At 24.7% G+C, this 21,318-nt stretch overlaps 4 protein-coding genes across 13 annotated transcripts; 3 read left to right on the forward strand and 1 right to left on the reverse strand.

Annotated features, from left to right (window-relative positions):
• Positions 1–154: 154 nt before the first annotated feature.
• Positions 155–5,874, forward strand: LOC126863794 (transducin beta-like protein 3). Of its 2 annotated transcripts, XM_050614327.1 has the most exons (15): positions 155–382; positions 744–795; positions 868–1,075; positions 1,171–1,345; positions 1,860–2,030; positions 2,117–2,289; positions 2,481–2,680; positions 2,769–2,972; positions 3,110–3,299; positions 3,377–3,495; positions 3,877–4,035; positions 4,142–4,307; positions 4,373–4,597; positions 5,418–5,545; positions 5,636–5,874. In XM_050614327.1, the coding sequence occupies exons 1-15, from the start codon at positions 357–359 to the stop codon at positions 5,828–5,830; spliced, it is 2,391 nt and encodes a 796-aa protein (XP_050470284.1). In that variant the 5' UTR covers positions 155–356; the 3' UTR covers positions 5,831–5,874. The 2 variants fall into 2 exon arrangements, with proteins under 2 accessions (XP_050470284.1, XP_050470285.1); XM_050614328.1 differs by lacking the exons at positions 155–382; positions 744–795 and having other exon boundaries at positions 928–1,075; positions 1,209–1,345.
• Positions 5,875–6,021: 147 nt separating this feature from the next.
• On the forward strand, positions 6,022–11,941 carry LOC126863798 (pH-sensitive chloride channel 2-like). 6 transcript variants are annotated; one of them, XM_050614332.1, is made up of 10 exons: positions 7,577–7,714; positions 7,899–8,076; positions 8,289–8,478; positions 8,604–8,833; positions 10,236–10,318; positions 10,406–10,561; positions 10,634–10,789; positions 10,873–11,038; positions 11,132–11,318; positions 11,410–11,941. In XM_050614332.1, the coding sequence occupies exons 2-10, from the start codon at positions 7,991–7,993 to the stop codon at positions 11,671–11,673; spliced, it is 1,518 nt and encodes a 505-aa protein (XP_050470289.1). In that variant the 5' UTR covers positions 7,577–7,714; positions 7,899–7,990; the 3' UTR covers positions 11,674–11,941. The 6 variants fall into 6 exon arrangements, with proteins under 6 accessions (XP_050470290.1, XP_050470295.1, XP_050470294.1 ...); XM_050614333.1 differs by lacking the exons at positions 7,577–7,714; positions 7,899–8,076 and adding an exon at positions 6,022–6,406; XM_050614337.1 differs by lacking the exons at positions 7,577–7,714; positions 7,899–8,076 and adding an exon at positions 7,202–7,543.
• Positions 11,942–14,061: 2,120 nt separating this feature from the next.
• Positions 14,062–18,254, reverse strand: LOC126863800 (mitochondrial dicarboxylate carrier). 3 transcript variants are annotated; one of them, XM_050614341.1, is made up of 8 exons: positions 18,101–18,254; positions 16,818–16,930; positions 16,449–16,604; positions 16,140–16,306; positions 15,865–16,072; positions 15,403–15,483; positions 15,279–15,302; positions 14,062–14,297 (listed from the first exon to the last, which is right to left on the reverse strand). In XM_050614341.1, the coding sequence occupies exons 2-8, from the start codon at positions 16,911–16,913 to the stop codon at positions 14,184–14,186; spliced, it is 846 nt and encodes a 281-aa protein (XP_050470298.1). In that variant the 5' UTR covers positions 16,914–16,930; positions 18,101–18,254; the 3' UTR covers positions 14,062–14,183. The 3 variants fall into 3 exon arrangements, with proteins under 3 accessions (XP_050470298.1, XP_050470297.1, XP_050470299.1); XM_050614340.1 differs by having other exon boundaries at positions 15,279–15,335; XM_050614342.1 differs by lacking the exon at positions 16,818–16,930 and having other exon boundaries at positions 15,279–15,335; positions 18,101–18,220.
• Positions 18,255–18,986: 732 nt separating this feature from the next.
• LOC126863802 (uncharacterized) lies at positions 18,987–20,760 on the forward strand. Of its 2 annotated transcripts, XR_007688986.1 has the most exons (3): positions 18,987–19,336; positions 19,415–20,322; positions 20,421–20,760. XR_007688986.1 is itself a non-coding variant. In XM_050614347.1 (2 exons), exon 2 carries the CDS (start codon positions 19,468–19,470, stop codon positions 20,245–20,247), a length of 780 nt encoding a protein of 259 aa, XP_050470304.1. In that variant the 5' UTR covers positions 18,987–19,336; positions 19,415–19,467; the 3' UTR covers positions 20,248–20,760. The 2 variants fall into 2 exon arrangements, 1 of the variants encoding a protein (XP_050470304.1); XM_050614347.1 differs by having other exon boundaries at positions 19,415–20,760.
• The last annotated feature ends 558 nt before the right edge of the window (positions 20,761–21,318 follow it).

Here is a 21,318-nt window from a genome sequence, read left to right on the forward strand (position 1 = left end):
TTCAAAATATAAAGGAGTTATTTGCTCAAGTTTATTACGATGTTTATTATAATATCAAAAATTTTATAAATGTGTATTCTCAGTTTGATTAAAGGCCGGTTTTCATGTGGTTTTCACCATAGTACTAAATACAGCACTAAATAATATACATATAAATACTTACTTAGGTCTATAGCTTTCACGAAGATTTTTGCCATGTTTTTAGTATTCTAATATATATTTATATTTAGAGGAATAGTGCACGTGTCTTACGACATTGTGTACTGCCGATTAACGCAATTTAAAGACAAGATATGTAAATAAAATTTAATACATATTTAAAAACATAATTAAATATTCATAGTAATTTATAAAAAATGAGCAACGTTATTCTAAAAGAAGCGTGAGTAATTCCTAATAATTTCTTAAAATAACGTTATTAAATTTATTTTATGAATAATAAGACACTAAGAAAATATTTTTAAATATAAATTTAAATAAATTTGTATGCTTTTAAATAAGAAGGTTTTGATATGTTATTGATATGATATGTTATATCTATTTGTTTCCTATGAAATATTTTAATAAACATTTAGTTATTCATTATATTAAATTATATTCGATATAATTAGCATATATTACTAGTATTATTTCAGATCACAGATACTATGTATTTATGCATTAAAGAACCTCGTTTGGAAAAAGGTTCTGGCATGAAAATATTATTTGTGTACATGTATTTAGCTAATTATATTCAATTCCAGGTTTGAAGTTGAATCCAAACATGGTGCATTTTATACAGGAGGAAATGTTCAAGTATGTTGACTAAAAAATACATATTATTTATTTTTCTTTATTTTATCATTTAATTGTCACTTTGCATTATAGTGGAGTACAGATGGACAGTATATGTTCTGCCAAAAATATGGTACTGTTTCTATATTATCAGTAAAGAGTGGTACATTAATATCTTATTTGGGAGGAAGCAATAGCAATGAAGAAGAAGATACAATCAACACATTTATTGCAAGTAATAATGACTTAAACATCATCACACATCACAAAAGTGGTCTTTTTAAATTATGGAACTGGAAAGGTACATAACATTGTATAATATATAAATATATAACATTACTTAATTTTATTATGAATAATTAATTAAATACAATAATATGCATACTATTATTATAGATAATAAATTAATTAAACTATGGAAATCTATTCATAAGGGTCCTGTAGTTCGTATTGCTCATTCTATTGAAAGAAATTTGATGGCTTCTGGAGGTAGTGATGGTACAGTCAGATTATGGAATTTACAACATCATGCTTGTACTCATAATCTAAAAGGAGTTCAGGGAGTAATAAGGTACTCATCTTAAACAAAATATTATATTTTCATATTATTTATAAAAATTTTAGACATATTTCATAATAAAATATGAAATCATATATTTGAATGAGAAATGTGACTATGCAAACATTTTCTAAAAATTGCATTTATTTAAATGATATATTAAAGATTTATAATTTGTATTATCTTTTGTTTTCAATAAAGTGTGTATATTTTTCAATAATTTTATAAATGTTACAAATTTTGAGTTATTATAACAAACATTTTACATATGGAACAGAATCACTGAATGCATACTGCTGTAAAACATGCTATAATTATTTTAATTCATATAAATTTTGCAATACTCTGTAATATATTTCAAAAATTGAAAATCAAATGTAAAATTTTAAATTAACAAATTGTGTGGAAATTGGTTTTTATGATCACTCATTTCTTTTGCTATCTATTTTCAATTACATCATTTTAAGATATATAATGTGCAGCATATGAATTTTTATAAAATTTGTGAAATATAATATAATTTTAGTATTTTAGTTTTTCATCCAAATATTGAAAAAGAGCTTATCTTTGCTGCTGGCGATGATATCAAAATCTATGGGTGGAATATTAAAACTGGTAAAGAAGAAATTACACTTTCTGGACATTTCAGTAAAGTTACTTCTTTATCTTTTCTCAAAGACAAGGATTATTTAGTTAGGTAATATATTGAAACTACATTTCTTATCTTGTATATTACTAAATATAAAATTTGTGATATGTATAATGCACATTGGTTTTGTGTAGCTCAGGAAGAGATAGAGTACTCATTTTATGGAATCTTTCTTCTGGATCATCAATACGAGTTTTACCAGTTTATGAGGAAATAGAAGATACATTTATAATACCTAAAAATATATTACTACCCTTTTATAACAAAGATGAAAATGCTATACATGTTGCTGCTGCAGGAGAAAAAGGTGCAATCATACATTTTTCAATATTTGTATGGATTAAATTAATATTTGTCAATTTTTTTGTCAAGAATATTTACATCTTATTTGGCTGTTCCGAAATTTTTCTTTTTTTTTATATAATTACATATTTTTTAGAATGATACAAATTTACAAATAATAATTAAATATTTATTTTGTAATCCAAATTCCTGTAGGAGTTGTGAAAATTTGGGAGATGAAGACTGGTAAAGAAGTATATGTGCAAAAAAATTCTATTGTATCAGCTGCGAAGGAAACAGGATCTCTATCAATTATACATTTACTTTATAATGATAATAGTAATAACTTTGCTGTAGTTACGGTTGATCATAATATAATTATCCATTCATTAGAAACATTTGATTGCCTGAAACAGGTAAATTCGTTTTTCAAAAAATAATAATAAAATCGATATTTTATATAATAGGGAGGTTCTATAATGAATACAATTTTTACTGTTATAGTTAGTAGGTTACAGTGATGAAATTTTAGATGTTGTATATCTTGGAGATAATGAGAGTCATATAGCTGTTGCTACAAATAGTTGTGATATAAAACTGTACAATATTTCAACCATGAATTGCGAATTGCTATGTGGTCATACAGATATTGTGTTATCTCTTGCTACTACACTTGCTAATGCCTATTTACTTATTTCTTCAGCAAAGGTATATATTGTATACATTTCATAAATTATTAATGAATTGAAATCTATAGTTGCGAAAATTGCTTTAATGTAAGAAAAAATATTTATGAAATATATATGAAATATATTATTAAAAAAATAATGTTTCATAATTTATAGGACAATAGTATTCGAGTATGGCTTATGGACAAAGAAACAACTAAAGTATCTTGCATTGCATCTGCTACTAGACATACTGCTCCCGTTGGTTCTGTAGCAATTTCTCAAATGTCTGCAAAATTTTTTGCTTCTGTCAGTCAAGATTCATGTCTTAAATTATGGAACTTATCAAATAATATTAATTTTAAAGGTAAACAAAATGCCTTTTTATATCATAAATTATTATTTCTATCACGTAGTGTTATTTTATGCGTTCAATGATTGCAGACACATGTTCTCTAAATGTTGCTCATACAACATTGGCTCATCAAAAAGATATTAATAGCGTGAATATTTCACCAAATGATAAATTAATTGCTACTGGATCACAAGATAAAACAGCTAAGGTATAATACATAAAATTCATTTTACATTAAAATATAGGATGTTTCTTTTAAATGGGAAGAGTGGAATATCTTCTGATAAAATATTTTATTTTTGTTAACATAAGACATAATATTCGAAAATTGAACGGATATTTATATGGATATAATGTTTATTTTATATATCTTCATAGACATTTTATATGTACTGTATTATTCGTTGTGGTACATAATATTGCTCTATAATGTTAGTATTAAATTTTTTTACTATTAATTACGTCTTCTAAATCCTATATATATCATTAGCTTCTGCATTACTATATACAACTTCATTTCAATATGAATGCACTACTTAAGAAATTGTTTTTGTTAAAAATGCTTTGAAACATACTCTAAATGTTATAGTTATGGTCTGCAGACGATTTACAATTACTTGGTGTATTTCGTGGTCACCGTAGAGGAGTTTGGTGTGTTCGATTTTCACCTATAGATCAGGTACTTTTGACGTCATCGGCAGATTCTACAATAAAACTTTGGTCGCTGACAGAACTTCAGTGTTTAAAAGTAATTATAATTATTTATTTGTTACTAATTGTTATTAAATTAATATAACAATTATTTTAATTAAAATATATATTTATCATTATCGATAATTTTTTCTGTATGATAGACTCTTGAAGGCCATGAATCATCAGTATTAAAAGCAGAATTTTTATCACGAGGAATGCAAATAATTACTGCAAGTGGAGATGGTCTTTTGAAGCTTTGGAATATTAAGACATCCGAATGTACATGTACTTTAGAACAGCATGAGAGTCGCGTATGGACACTCGCAGGTGAATATCATTTTAACGTTTTTCAATCAACATATTATATTTATTATATCATACTTTAATTGTAGTTAGTAAAAATGAGAAAACTATTGTCAGTGGTGGAAGTGATTCATTGCTAGTTATTTGGAAAGATGTGACTGAAGAAAATAAAAAAAAAGCTGCAATGAAATTAGAACAACTTGCATTGGAAGAACAAAAACTAGCAAATTTACTAAAAGCAAATAAATTAACATCTGCGTTAAACATAGCTTTAAAGTTAGAACGTCCTTTCCAAGTTCTCAAAATTGTAGAAAGTAAGTTTTAATTACGTATTATCAATATAAGCATGCATCATTTAATATAACTTCTTATATAATTATATACAGAATGATTCACTTAACTATAAATATCTTAAATTATACATTATATGGAAAATAGATTTGCGTGATATTAAGAAAGTATTAAATAGTACACTTCTTTTTATGAACAAGGAAGTTTTAAAAAGGATCTTGAAAAGGTTAACATTTTCTAAAATATAATATACTTCTTATTTCTTATTATATGCATATATTCTTATTGTCTTAAACTTAACCATTGATAAGATATTTTACTTTTAATTAGGGAACTCAGAATAATGAAGCAATACAATCTTTAATTTTAAAAAATTGTAGCTAAAGTCAAACTAAGTCTATATGCTCCTAAATATTAAAACACATTAACATATACAATCAAAAACGGTAGAAGTTTCAACCAAAGTTCTTTCGATAAATAAAGATCTTATACATCCGTTCCTTTTTCTTATTTTATTTTGGAAAAGATGTTTTTTTCCCATTGAGTTCTTTAATTAAAATAAACGCTGTTAAGTAGAACTATTATTGAAATGTTTAATATTATGCAAAGAAAATTTTCAAGAAAAAGAGTAGTTATGTGACTAACGGTTAACTCTTTCCAGTCGTAATTTCTGTGGCATTGGTCTCCCCAATATTACAATGCCGGGTAATAATCGGACTTTGTCCGGCAAAAAGTTAGTGTTACATGTAAAGATAAAGTGAATCATTTTACATAAATTAATAATTGAACCGGAACGCGATTACTTTTTCATTCTTCTTATGTTTTTTATTTTTCATCTATCAGCTATTTTAAAGGAAGATAATTGCCACTTTGAAGAAACAATTCGTGACTTAAAACCAATTTATAAAGAAGAGTTATTGAAGTGTGCTGTTACATGGAATGTCAATAGTAAAAATTGTCAAATTGCTCAGGTAAGTTCTCACATAATTGAATATGTTATTCCTTCAAATAAGAAATTTGATTATAATTTTACATGTTTCTATAATGTTCATGATTAATAGGTAGTCATAAACGCGTTAATGATGGAAATGGAAAATTTGGAATTCCAAACAAAATTAACTTCTACACTGGAATCTGTGATACCATATACTGAACGCCATTATATAAGAATTACAAAATTGTTACAAAATTTGCATATACTTACTTATACTCTCAATCGTATGAAACCACGTATTACGTCCATAAATATAAAATAAATGTATAACTAACAACTTATATAAATTTCGTAAATTTCTTTTTTATAACTTTCTTTTCTATATACCACACATGTGTGTGTATGTGAATGCTTTTTATAGCGAATGGATGTAGATGGAGAATTTTTGTAGATAGCAGTATAAATCGGCGTTAGTTATTTAATATGTAAACAGCACATGCCAAAATATTTGTAAATTTCGAAGAGTCTTTTTCTATTATAACTATAATATAAACTTATATTTCAAGAAAGTACAAAATTTCGTGACTTCTTTTATTATGGTATGGTACTTTCAACATACCCTGTATACCTTGTGTACAATACCAACTTAGTATTATATACAAGCACCTGAGTGTTCACTTTATAAAAGAATACTGTAAGTGGGAGGAATGGTTGGGTAATATTTGGTTTCTAGCTAATTTACTCAAGACCATGCATGTATATTCAAGAAAGAATCAGTCCAAGTTTATTAGTGAAACAGATAAGTCATCAGGAAACGTAAGATGGCCTTAAGAAGAATTTGTTCTTTCGTGTCTTTTATTTATCTACTACAACTTTTACATTTAAATACATCTGCTATGTAAGTTATACTTAATTAGATCTATTCCTTTAATTTTTATTAAATTTAGTGACTCTAGTCACTAAATATTCTTTTAAATTTTTTGTAGTTAGAAATATCACTCAGTTTTATATCTATGTGGAAGAGTTTGTTTAAGTAAAACTTATTAACTTACTAAAAGCCTAATAAAGCTATTTATTTAAATAAATCTACATATTAATCTTATTTTCCACAATTTTAAATAAATACAAATTTTTATATAGTTACTAGCATAGATCAGTATCATGAAAAGACATCATCTTCATCCTAATAAAGTATATAATATAAAATATCCAGAACTATAATTTAGTTATGTATATTACTGAATACATGTTTAATATAATTTTTGTATATACAAATTTTTGTGGCATTGGGTAAATAGTGGTAAAAAGCTACTTCTTTTTAAATTAATTTGGACACTAAAAAGTCATTAAAAAAAACATATTTTGTAAAAAATATTTATAAATACTATCTATTTCCATGCATAACTATCTAAAATATCTAAAAATATTTATAAGTGCTATCTATTTCCATGTATATTTTGTATGCAAATACATAACTAAATTTTGAAACACTTGTGTAAACATTAGTATTCAAAGTTGATTACATTAATCTTTAAATTATTGAAATTATATTTTCAACAGTTTTATATTATTTTATCTGTATCTGAATTATTGTATGATTAAATAGCATAAATGAGATAATTTACAAATAAAGATAAATTAAAAAAAGTATCTCTTTACTTTTCCATAATTTATCTATATCTATTATAGCTTTAATTGTAATTGCAATGATTATTAGATTTTTATTTATAATTTTCTAACTCATAATTTTTATGTTGGATTAATAATAAATTTTAATTATAAAATAAGACTACACACTCCCCTCTCTCTCTTTCTTATTTTGTGAAAACAAAGTATGTGTATTATATTCAATATTACATTTCATCAACCAATTAAACTATTTTATACTACATGTATATGCATATACCGCTAAATTACGTACATCAGAAGAAAAAAAAAAGATTCTGAATCATGATACGCAATTTTATGAAGAAAAATATTGATAACTTACATAAACAGTTAAATGTTTGATGTCATAAATTAATATGCTCATGTGGTAGATAAGATTTTATTGTTGAGATTGGTATTAAAGTCTTGATTAGAGCATTAATATTCGATTGTATTAGTTAATAAAAATTTTTTACTTGTCATACTAAATATCAGAATAAATAATGTACATAATAAAATATGATACTTAATGATATTATAAACAAAATATGATAAATAGGTTAAAAATTTTATAATTTTTTAAGGTACTTATCTATACTTATTCTTATCTTATAAACTATGAAATATAATATATTTTTCATAGCTGTTTATAAAGTACTTGTTTATTTTAGTTGTGTTTATTCATATTTATTTCATGAAATAATCACATATCCATAGTAAACCATCATTGCTATGCTTTTCAGAAATATTTCAACTTGCAATAACAAAGAAATTCTTTTTATAATGTAGAGTCACATGCATTGCATTATGTCACCAGCATTAGTACAAAGCAACAATGAACTATTCTTACTACTTAGTAACGTCTGGAATTTTAATTCAAGGACTTTCTTTGAAAGCAGTTTTATCTTTTTACGTACTGAAGTATAACTAAATATCACTAACAAATATATACTATTGATACTATTAATTAAAATATCAACCATAATGTTATTATATATATTTTTATAAATTTTTTACAGAATTTTTTTATAACATTATTAATACTTTTTACTATTAGAAGTTTAAATAATATTACTAAGCTTCTGGAAGCATAGCTTTATATGTGTATATGAAATTACATAAATTTCTTACAGATTAGAGAGCTGTCCAATATTAAGTAGTAGCAGCTCTATGACACAAACTGAACTTTTACAAGAATTGACAAATAATTGTCGTTATGATAAAATGACTAGACCACCAGGAGAAATTAATTCTACAGATCCAATTAACGTATATGCCAGGGCTTATATTTATACAATTAGATCTAATATGGCAAAAACACTGGTAGCTTGTGTTATAATTATATTTTATAACTTACATAATTTCTAATATTTGTTCTGCATATATCTATAAAATAATAATATTGTTTTATATCCTTTATAAATATATATATAAAAATATTTTTACAGCAATTTGATGTACATATGATGTTGCAATTTAGATATCTGGATAACAGGTTAAAATTTTCAAACATTGCTCCACATTTAAATCAACTATATGGTGGACAATTTGCACATGATTTGATTTGGACACCTACTGTATATGTTTCTAATGAGCCCAGTTCTGCTATAATGGGAAATAGTGTGAAAGATATACTTGTTTCAATAGATCCATCAGGCATGGTCATACTGAATACTAGGTTTGTAAATATAAATTTACTTAATATTTTAAAAATAGTAATATTACATTATCAAATATAATATTCATTCAACATCTTTATTTTTTATTCATTAGTAATAATTTATAATAATTCAAATATAAAGTAAAATTAACATAAATATGAAGCAATAAAAACATAATGTAAAGTAATAAAAAATAATTCAGAAAATATCATTTATTCTAAGTTTATTCTTTATTCTGCACTTTTTAATATGCTCTTTTATTTTAATTTTAATATTTGTACAACTTAAAAATCTTTTTAGTTCATGAGGTTTCATTGAATAAAAGTTCAATCAAAGTAATGTTTATGTTGTTGCAATTATTTGTTGCAATATTTAATTTATTATAAATTAATTGTTCCAATTTACGTTGCAGGAAGAGTAAACTAAACTAACTATAAACAATTAAATAGGTATTTTAATGAACTATATCATGACAAAAATATAATTTATTACTTAATTATTTAAAAGTTAGAGTTCAATTATTCAAAATAAGATTAATATGTAAAAATATGTACAACATGCAATACATATTTTATGGCACTAGTATAAATAGTATAAGTATATAGTATGGCAATAGTATAAAATTAATTATATATTTTTTTGTTCATTTTAATATAAAATAACACAATCTGTGTGAATGGAAAGCTGATCAAAATCGGCTTTATGATGTGTTGTAAAATAATAAATTCCATAGAGCTATTTGATTGTGCAAAATTTTTGAAATGAGAATACTTACCTTATATAGATACTTTGCCTTCCAACATGAACTCATGTTAATTACTGTATGATTATTGTTTATAGAGTTATATCAATTAAAAAATCAACAATTTTTTAGTGAAAATTTAATGATCTTTTAATCTTACTGTCTAATATACAGGGTTGGTAACTGGTGGTACAAGCGAAAAGGAGGTGATTCTACGCGAAAAAAGAATTTTTTAAATTTTTTAATTTTAAAACGATCTACAGTGAGATCCGTTATAACAAGACGTGATAAAGCGCACGCGTACCGAGTGAAAATTCAAAGTCGATTTTCTTGAAAACAAAGCCTCAAACGAAAAATTTTTATTCTATATTTTCGATTTCTTTTTTTCGCGTAGATTCACCCCCTTTCCGCTTGTACCATCAGTTACCAACCACCCTGTATATCAGAGATTATTTAAAAGATGCTCTATTGTTGAAAGTTAAAAACTTGCAATATTGCTTATTTTAAAAGTAAAAATTATATTAAGATTTAACAAATTTTGAATGTTACATATAATGTTACTTTTATAATTTTCTTTAATTGTATTCACAATAAAAATAATGACATAATATGAAATGCATAACTCATCCTTATATAATCTTATCTGCATAATAAACATGATGTATAAACTGTTATAGGTTGCAAGCTACTCTTAACTGTGGGCTTCGTTTGGAGAAATTTCCGTTTGATGTACAAGAATGTCCTCTTGTCTTTGAAAGCTGTAGGATGTCATAGTTATTGTACTACTACAATGTCAGCTATTTTATTCAACTGTGCTCCTTGGAATGAATGGAATTTTTACCTACAGGGACATACAATGTGCATGATATGGTGTTATATTGGGACCAAGATCCAATCATACTTGCAGACGAATTACACTTAACTGAATATAAGCTTTTTGACAAATGGGTTAACACATCAGAAGTATATTATACTACATCGCAGCAACATTATGGTCATTTTGGCATGTATTTTTGTTATATGTAGTAAATAATATCTTAAAACTATTTTAATTGATAATCATTTGTATTTATAGCTGGTAATTTCAGTTCAATTAGTATAACATTTAAATTAGCACGCGAGATGGGATTTTTTATGATGGACTATTACATTCCATCTATACTAATAGTAGTCATTTCTTGGGTATCTTTTTGGTTACATATGGATGCAAGTCCTCCACGAATAGTGTTAGGTGATATATTTAAAAGGTGTATAACTTACTTTATGGGTGTTGATATTATAAGATAAATAATTAATTAAAATTTCTGTATCTAGGAACAAATACTATTTTGACATTTATGACTCTTGCATCCAAAGTAGAGAACTCTCTGCCAAAAGTTTCTTATATAAAAGCCAGTGAAATATGGTTTTTGGGTTGTACAATATTTTTATTTGCAGCAATGGTTGAATTTGCTTTTGTTAATACAATTTATCGACGGAAGTATGTATATGTTGTATGCAGATATTACAAATATGAAATCTCATACTTCATATATCATTTACTGGTTATTAATAATTTTGAAAATATGTTTAGGAAAAATGTTCCCTTGAAAAAAGTAAATAGTAAATACATATTAAAATCAACGCTAACACCAAAACTGGCTCGAAAACAATTTCAGAAGAACACTACAGGATTAGAACGATCACGGTCTTGGTCATCACTTGATAATGCAAACACCAGTGAACAAGATTATTCAAGTCAAAATTACCTTACTGTGCATGTAAATATACAAATATATTATAAGAAAACATATCAAAGTATACGTAAGTTCTGTATTCATTCTTCATAGCAACTGTACTTTTATATTGCAGAGTTTTCCAAGTACTCTCAATATTCCTTCTGTTAAAATTGAAGAAGATAAAGATCAAGAATGCTCTATTGGGAGCATTATGACTGTTAATAGTACATCATCACCAAAACCTTTTCAACGAAGAGCAACTCTTGCACAGTTACATAATTTTACAACAATGACTCCACAAGAAATTGCTCAATGGATTGACAGACGTAGCAGAATTGTATTTCCTGTGGCTTTCATTATATTTAACATTCTTTATTGGTCTTTTATTTGGATATAAAAATGTTATAAATAGATTAAATATGTAAGAAGTAATATTTTTTTATTACATTGAAAATTACTAAGAAATTCTTGAATAATTACGGAAACTAACGAGTTGCATTTATGTAATTTAGCTGTAACTTTTAAATTAGAAATTAGAAAAGTTGTTTTCTATAGTACGCGTACATATGTTATTGTTACTATGTGGTAGTTGTTTATTTATTTTATATAAATTGTTTTTAATGGAGAAAATAGATTATAAATAAATATAAAATATTATGACAGAAGACTATTAATTCGTAATTTAAATCTTCATTCGTTCATTTCTTATTCTTTTGAGCTGCATCAACTGCCGGGATTGTTATTAGTTCATTAGTGATTGGTTTGGTACTATCGATTGGCATTGATTTTCAAACTGACAGTAAGTATATAGATATACTGATAAACAAAAATATCAGTAGACTAGATTGCTAACGTTATGTGCCATAGTCGTACCCTCCGTAAGCAGGTTTGTGTTGTGAGTTATGGGGGTACGTGGTCTTGAGTGTAGGTTTCAGATTATAGGATACAGTGAGTACAATGCAACGTAGTTCTATAAATACATATGTTCTTATACATCAGAGCACAGTTGTAGACGAGTGAGATCACTGACATATAATGAAATATGCATATACATATGTATTATGTAGATAGATTCTTATGCGTATACACTTGGCCTTTAGATGTTTCATTCGTCCGAATGAATTAGTTCGTCAGAACTCAGAGCTCAAAACGTGGCCAGAAAGTCAGAAGTCAGAATCTAGAACGCTCATCCACTGTAATCATACTCTAACAGACACAGTCTCACTTGAAAACGTAAAAAAGAGATGGTAACTTCAATGTTAAATATCTCATGAACTATTAATCGTCGGCGGCCTGTCTCTAAATCTTCAACCGCCAGTTTCAGTTTTTGATGTTTTATCATCGTATAAAAATTTATCAAAACATCAGAGTTATAATTCAGTATTTTACATCGTTAGTAAAATTTTGTACCTGTTTTGCAATTTTATAACTAATACTAATCGTGAACTTATGTAATTCTCAAATGATGGATTTGTACATGTATATAATAACATTTTATTTTATACAAATTTGTTAATATTATTTTTATTATTAAATAATTTAAAATAATTTACAAAATAAGCTGATATATGTACATACATACATTCTCATATACATATTATATAAATTAGAAAAATATTTGTTTTTCAAAGTTTGTGCATTAACAATTATGAAACAATATTTTTGTAAACAAAATATATTACTGCAAATTTAAATATTATATAATAAAATACATATATACATATATATAAAAGTTTGTGTATACCCCAATACATAATTATAAACATATTTTTATAGAATGTTTTTATATGTCAGAAGATTGTTATGTATCGAATTTGAAATAAGATAATAACCATTTTAATAGTTATATAGTTGTTTAAATTAGTAATACAATTACAATATTCCTGATGATATGAATATTACAATATCCTGATAATATTACTTGTTTTGAATATGTGTTAGACACATAGTATGTAGTACACATATATAGAACAAGTTTATTTACTTTTGAAAACAAAAATTGGCTAAGTTTCGTGAAAATAAGTGCGAGAAAGTTCAAATCATTTTTAATAAATATATATTTGTTTTATCTGATTATCTAATTTCTGAATGCCTATAGTATCATTTGATCAGGAAATATCATACTTATTTTTTTTTAGATATCATTATTGGAAGAACAAATATTAGTATCACCTAATATTTGTACAAATGCAGTTTATATACTATTGAAAATTAAGATTGTAATAATTCATATAAAAAGATATTTCATAAAACTTAGGCATAAACATAACAATAAACTCAACATATAAAAATAATATTTGTCCTATTTGAATTTGTTTATCTTTATTATAAAATTTCAGCATATATATTTTTATTTAAAAAAATTGATTGTTATAATTAATAAATTATTATAGAAATAGAATGGTGTACATACAATAGTACAAGATATTTACCAATATATATATAGATATACAAATCAATTTTTGACACTAGATCTACTGAGCTTTAATATGCACCTAAATATATATACTTCATTAAAATTAAAGTAATAAATAATGTAATATATGTAATATATGTATTTATGTCTCTATATAAGTAAAACATTTGCATATTTTTAGTAATTGCAAAAACAAAAAATCTGATATCAATCAGTTTGGTAGCCTTATACATTATATATATTATATATTGTATATATATAATTACCAATATATATATTGTATAAATAATATATATATTATAGTATAATAGTATTAATAAAAATCACGTATGTAAGATTTTGTACATACATACAAAAATAATAGGACAATTTCAAATAGGACAAACACTTTTATCATTTTTTTATTCCTTATTTTCATATCCTAATTTCTTCTCCTATGGAACATTTCAGTAGAATATTATGTTTCAGCATTCAAGACAGTTAATTGAATTCTATGATACTGAAATACCAGAAGGATAGAATCCAAAATTAGATCTTAATTGTTCTAACAAGACAAATGTAAGAATAGTCTGTGGAGCTAATCTGATAAATGCAGGTACATAGCCCTAAAATAAAATAATCAATATATTTTTAAACTCATATGCTTGAAATTTTATTTTATAAGAATACATTAACAGGAAGATTATTATTTGAATAAACACATTTAGATAAGACATATATAAATAAATTGAATTATATAATTAAGAAAATTATAATTACAACATAAATATGTTATTATACAAAATAGATTGAAAATGTAAAACTTAAGATACATAATCTTCCTTCTTAAGTAGATACATATGTAGTTTCTTTAGGAGATTAGATGTACATATGAATTATTTTCCTTTATATTTCAATAAAAACAAATATTCTGTTACGAATAAATAATTTGGCACTTTTAAATATATATTCTTATTGCATTGCAAATACATGCAAAGATAAAAATTAAATTCAAACAGATACAAACGTTTTCTACATTTTATATAATTGAGTCATGACTATGCATTTAATAAGAGTAAAACAACTATTATTAAACTATCTGAAACATTTATAACTAATTTCTTCTATAAATATATTCAATCAATGTCATTAATGTAAACTACATGTAAAGTAAAAAAAGATGTTTCATTTACAATGGAGAGTAATAATTTAATGGAACACTTTGTGATTAAAAAGTATATTGCCTATTGAATTAAGTGTACTATTTATATAGATTATTTAACTCCAAGCATTCAGTGATCAAAGGGTTAAGTAGAAAAAAAGAAAGATATAAATTACAGGAACTGTGCAAAGTTCTAAGGGTATACAAAATTACTTTAATTCTTAATTATTATGATGAATTTAAATGTCTAAATATAAACTTTCTGTCCAAATTAATTATTCTAAAAAATCCATAAAAAGCTTTCTCTAATTACTAATTTTAAAAGTTTATCTTTAATTTATCTCAAATGTGTTTACTCAGACATACTATAACCTTCCCATTATTAGGATATTATGATATAGAAGTATCTAGGAAAAACTAATTCAATACATAAAAAGAAACTTACTTTAAAAAATGCAAATGGTCCAAGCTTAGCAGTATACAAAAATAGATCCATCAAATTCTATAAAACATTACATAAATAAATCTCTATTACTACGTTATTCACTTAATCTTACTTTTACAATTACCTTAAATTCTCCTGGGTTAGCATTCATTGCTCGTGTTTTTAAAACATCCAAAGGTTGTGTAAGAGTTGTAGCTACAGCACCCTTGTATAGGATTAAAACATTAACTGAGAATGATGAATGAGAATGCGTAAAATAATATGGTATGTATTGCTTACTACTATCTGCTACTATCTACTACTATCTATATAAATCTTGTGTTATTATATTAGTATCATTGTATAAAAGAACTGCAAGCCTGTATAAATATAATTTATATGAAATGTATTATTACATTTACATGAATTGTAATACATACATATATTTATATGAAATAGTATGAAATGATAATATAAATAATGTTTGTTACATAATATCTTTTTTTTTTAAAGTTCATGTAATAAAAAAAAATTGTTGTTTGAATTACACTATGTTTATGGTTCCTATTCTTTTTCAAATTTGAATATATTATTTAAATATACTTACTGCACATACACTTGACACAACATGAGTTATAGGATTATCTTTAAAATAACCACTTTGTAACAACATAATTTTAACTTGATCATAAAAGCTCAGTTGTCCAATTGTCATTAATGCAGCTCTTAATGTTGCTGTAGAGCATCCACTAAATAAATGACTTACTCCTTCTTGCTGAATTACACGTATTATTCCATCTAGAGCATGCTTATAACTATAATAAAATTTATTATTAAATAACAAAAGCAAAAGTAAATTAAGATAATAACTTAGACCCTTACTTTCGTCTTAGTTGTGGTGGAAGTTTTATATCATTTTGCATGCGTACATTAATTACATCTCCTGGTGTTCCAAGAATACCACCAGCTGCGCCAGAGAATCCAGCCAATAACAATTTTTGGTAAAATAATAATGATTGTCCAGATGTTTCAAATGTTTGTTTACCTACCTATATATATAAATATAATATATCCAAATGAGAAGTATAGTGTAATAACTCAAATAGTAACATAGAAAAGTTAAATATACAATCAAATTATAAGAAAATAGATATTATAAGTAAATAATACATATAATGAGAATAAATTTACTTCATATGCTCCAAATCTCATTGTAGAATATGTAAGTTGACGAAGCAGAGAAGCACTTAATCCATTGTACAAAGCTAAAATTCCCTGATTTTGTATTATAGATGTAGTTAATCGTGCTATAGATAGCTTGCCTTCTTGTTGTGTTTGTAAGTGAACCTATAAATGTGTGGTGTGTAAATGAAATGCTATTGCATTTCGGTACATCACAAAATTTTTTTAGAATTATAAAGCTCACAATTTGCTTAACACGCTATTTGAAATTCAAAATATAATTAGTATATTTAATTGTTAATTATATAATTATAATCTTAAAAAAAGAGGAGTTGAAACTTATGTTATATTCATTTATGAATTTAGTAATAAAAATACCTTTAACAAATCTAAAGGATGGGTAACACAAGCAGCACCTGCAGAGGAAAGCCCACCAAAATACCACCGTGACACTTTTTTTGTTTTATCTGTCATGTTTTCTGTGTTTTATGCTTTCATAAAACAAGTAAAAATGAGACATTTGATAAATAATTAATAAATGAAACTACTTAAAATAAAATGTAATTAACACATGTACTTATTTTTACATTTTTACATATTGGTTTAGGATTACATATATGTATAAACTGTATATATATGAATTATACATATATGCATACATAAATTAAAATGTCGTATATATATATCATACATAAATTAAGAAAGTGAATGATTAAACTATTAATAATTTTTGAAGTACTAAAATTAATTATTGACATATATATATAATATTAATGTGATATGTAATAAACTAATTATTTAATAGATATTAAAGCAATTATAATGTACATATACGTCATGTTTGTGCGCGCGCTCGCGTGATTTTTAGTTATGTGTATATGCATATATACTTCTAGAAGAAAAAAATGATCATTTTAATTATAATATTTTTTAAACAATAAGTTAAATTGAGAATACAATTATTAGTTGATAAATTATTTAAGAAGTTTATATAAAAAGATTTACGCAAATTTTTAAATAAAAGTTGGAACTTTTTTACAAAATTCACATATTCATAACTGATACATCGCGCCTAAAAATTGTTATAATTAAATAACTTATTATTAACAGACTTTAACATACAAATGATAATTATTATACATAAATATAAGTGATAATTTAACATAATTATCTTCATAAAAATTTGAACATATATTTATATATATAAAATTCTTGAACATATATTTCGATTTCTCTCATAAATTTAAAATTTAAATGATTTCATTTAAGCGTTGTTACGAAACATGACATAAGCTATAGTTATACCGCATATACATGTGTGTCAAGTATGTTTAATCAGGATTCATTGATAATTAATTTTATTAGCGGTATATAAGTAGAACATCCGTATTACATCTGTGCACGCTTGTACATTCAATTTAATATAAACATATGATATCTTCAGTAAATTAAGTATAAAAAAGAACTTATTAATTATATCGTAAAGGTTTACCACATGAAGATTATTTTTTATTAATTTCTAATGATAAGAATTAAAAAATAATTATGGTGATCTTTTATAATCACTAACAAATCAAAGTAACAAAAAAATATAGATAAGATAAACACAAAAAATGAAGAAAAAAATGAATAATAGAGTATAATGTAAGGTAGCTACTTACTATAAATTGTATCATTAATAGAATTTTCAAGTTATTCTTGATTAGTAAGTATACCCGGCAATATCTAAACTCTGACTGACGTAATGTCCACAATCAGTTAACAGAGCTGGAAAGTTGGTGAACGCGCACGCATCAGCTGATAGCCACGTGTTATACCACCTCCTTTCGAAACTGGAACTCCTTTTCATCGATACGCTTAGTTTTAAGAATGGTTATATTTCTCTTAGCAAAATTAATAATTATTTGCAAACAAGTGTTTGGACTAGAAATTTTTTATATATGAATCTATATGTATATATATATACTATATACCCATATTTATATGAAATGTAAAAAAAAAGACGTATGAAAAAAATTAAGTATTTATATACATGTTGCAATTATTTTTCAAAAAAATATACATTATAAGCGGCAGTATTCTATATATTATACATATATAATGTCGTTATTATTTGTTAGTTTTTAATCATCTTTTTGCATTTTCATATTATTTGATTAACGTTAGGATATTTTTATACGATTAAATTTTTATGGAGGTTTCTTTATTTATATTATTTTCCAACGATTTTTATGAACTTTTATATACAATTATTAATGTAACGATTCATTACATAATTTGCAGAAATACATTATTTGTACAAAGTTCATCAAGTATTGAAATAATAATATGCAAATATGTTTGTACAATTGTTGCAAATGTGTTATTGGAATATTATTAACTGCTATTAGTTAATTTGTAATTTATATGTACATTAATTCTAATATTAAATCACTAAAATTACAGTATGTTAAATATTAAAATTTATTTTTTGTATATTAATTCAATATAATGTATCAAAACTTCTTTAAAAACTCGCGCCGTTGGTCGTAACAAATCGATACCTAATCAGTTAGATCCCAGTCGACTCCAGTACCAATCGTGCTGAACACGGCAACGCCGATCTGTTTTGCTCCATTTTCAACTAGAGAGACAGCCGATCCTAGAGTCGGCTGTGGTTAGATCTCAAACTTAATTCAGCTCAATCTAACTTTAAATTCCTACTTCGTGCTGAAGGCTAGTCAGAAACATGTGCTTCATATTATTATAGAGTATTTCAATCTAATAAGATATTAAATTTATATTCTGATTTTATTACGCTATATATAAGAAATTACTAATTACTGAGTAAATTGGAATGCAATATTTATCGTATTCGACGGTGTTTAAATGTTACAGGCCTAACCAATAATTGTAATGTATGTCTGAAATCTGAAATGAAATATAATTGGAACTAATTTGGTCTGAAGATATAATAACATCAATTTGTTTTGTAGTTAATTTGTAAATTATTTGGAAATAGAATATTCTGTTATATTTGATATGAATTATGGCTAATATAATGGATTCAATATCGAACATACTTGGCATTGATAAAGTAAATATGGATGGAAAATTAATTTGCATAGAAGAACAACATGATAGTAATGCAAGCTTTTTATTGAGTTGTGTTATATTTAATGCATTAAAAAAGAATTATCGAATATGTTTTATATTATTTCATAATACAATGAATCATTATCATAATATGGGTGTGAAATTTGGTTATAATCTTATGTTATTGAAAGAAAAACATAAAGTTACAGTTATAGAACCAATGAAGTTTATTGTATCTAATATGGGATATACATGTGAACAAACAGCGAACAATATTATTCATGATATATTTTTAACTATTAAAAATGAGTATGACAAAATAGTACAAAACAATGAACCTGTTACTATTATAATGGATGATTTTAGTCATATTTATAATCTTGGATGTAATTTGAGAGAATCTACATATTATGTAAGATATTTAAGATCACTTGTTGAATATTACAACAAATCTCAACTTTGTATTATAACACACACCTATAAAGATGAGCCAAAAAATTCTGTTTCTAATATATTTGCATATGGGCTTAAACACATGGCGGATTTATTTGTTAAAATTGAGCCTCTAGAAACAGGATATTCTAGTGATGTATCTGGAAATATAACAATTAATTGGAAAATGGATGATATTAGAACAAAATATAATTGGTCTGAAGTAGCAAGATATATATATAAGTTATCAGATCGTCAAGTACAAATTTACACACCTGGTGCATCAGCTTTATTAGCATAAAGCAAGTTTTCTGGAAACTTATTTATAGTTCTATATGATATGCATATATATAGAAAAATAGTAATAAACCATTTTGTAAGTTTGCTATATATTTGTTTTACTTCTATATTACTAAAAGAAATGATAGTACATATCTACTATCACTAAATTCTTAATCATTCATATTTTTTTAGATTCAATAAGTGGTACATAATTCTGAATTTTATTATAACTTTTTAAATTATAATTTCGTAATTTATAGTTACAAAATTGATCTTTGTGGTTTGTTTTAATTTATTAAAATAATTAGGAAAATGGCAATAGCAACAATAAAAATATCATATTTAAAAAATTGGAATGGAAACAGATGTAATTTTTAATAATGGATAAGTCCTCTATCATAATTATTTGCAATTTGCAATTTGTGTATCATATTGTATCTTATAACATGCAACATGTCATCTGTACTTACATTATATACAATACTTGTATGTATGCAGTACAGTATAAAATATATATTAATTTGTAGCAGAATTTATTTCATTTAATTTATATGATAAATACATCAGTAAGGAACAATTGAAAAAAAGATAGCATAAAAGAATAATTTAATACCTCTCTTTTTTTAATTTTCTATAAATTAAGTTCTGTCTGCCGATTGTGATAGATTTAAATATAAATATTAAGGATTGATATCTATTGGATATTATCCAAGTTATAAATAAATGTATATGAATATATGCACAAATAACAGATTATATTCGCACAAAATTTATTCTACAACTTCTTCAACAATAAATTATATGTATATATGTATGCATGCATATACCTATGCACAGAATTTCATTATGATTTAATATATATCCATTCACTGCTATTATTGATACAATAAAGTTTAGGAAAAAGTATACAATGCAATTACATATGTTCAGAATTAGTTCAATTCTGAAATAAACAGTCCACTCTGTATACATACACATATATATGTGCATACGTACAAACATATTACAGATGATGTTTTATACTACACATACATAATACATACAGATGTAGACGTTTAAAACAAGTCATCAAAATAATTTAAACATTTAT

Source organism: Bombus huntii, chromosome 3 (assembly GCF_024542735.1).
Source record: "Bombus huntii isolate Logan2020A chromosome 3, iyBomHunt1.1, whole genome shotgun sequence".
Lineage (NCBI taxonomy): Eukaryota > Metazoa > Arthropoda > Insecta > Hymenoptera > Apidae > Bombus > Bombus huntii.

Excerpts from the sequence above, each read along its gene's own strand:
- LOC126863794 (XM_050614327.1), top strand. The coding sequence starts at position 357 with ATGAGCAACGTTATTCTAAAAGAAGC. Across the intron at positions 2,290-2,480 it reads TGCTGCTGCAGGAGAAAAAG|GAGTTGTGAAAATTTGGGAG; the intron begins GTGCAATCATAC and ends AAATTCCTGTAG. Across the intron at positions 2,973-3,109 it reads TACTTATTTCTTCAGCAAAG|GACAATAGTATTCGAGTATG; the intron begins GTATATATTGTA and ends CATAATTTATAG.
- LOC126863800 (XM_050614340.1), bottom strand. The coding sequence starts at position 16,913 with ATGACAGATAAAACAAAAAAAGTGTCACGGTGGTATTTTGGTGGGCTT. Across the intron at positions 16,307-16,448 it reads TGAGATTTGGAGCATATGAA|GTAGGTAAACAAACATTTGA; the intron begins GTAAATTTATTC and ends TTATATATATAG. Across the intron at positions 14,298-15,278 it reads GACCATTTGCATTTTTTAAA|GGCTATGTACCTGCATTTAT; the intron begins GTAAGTTTCTTT and ends ATTTTATTTTAG.
- LOC126863802 (XM_050614347.1), top strand. The coding sequence starts at position 19,468 with ATGGCTAATATAATGGATTCAATATCGAACATACTTGGCATTGATAAA.
- LOC126863798 (XM_050614332.1), top strand. The coding sequence starts at position 7,991 with ATGAACTATTCTTACTACTTAGTAACGTCTGGAATTTTAATTCAAGGA. Across the intron at positions 8,479-8,603 it reads CTAATATGGCAAAAACACTG|CAATTTGATGTACATATGAT; the intron begins GTAGCTTGTGTT and ends ATATTTTTACAG. Across the intron at positions 11,319-11,409 it reads AAAATTACCTTACTGTGCAT|AGTTTTCCAAGTACTCTCAA; the intron begins GTAAATATACAA and ends TTTATATTGCAG.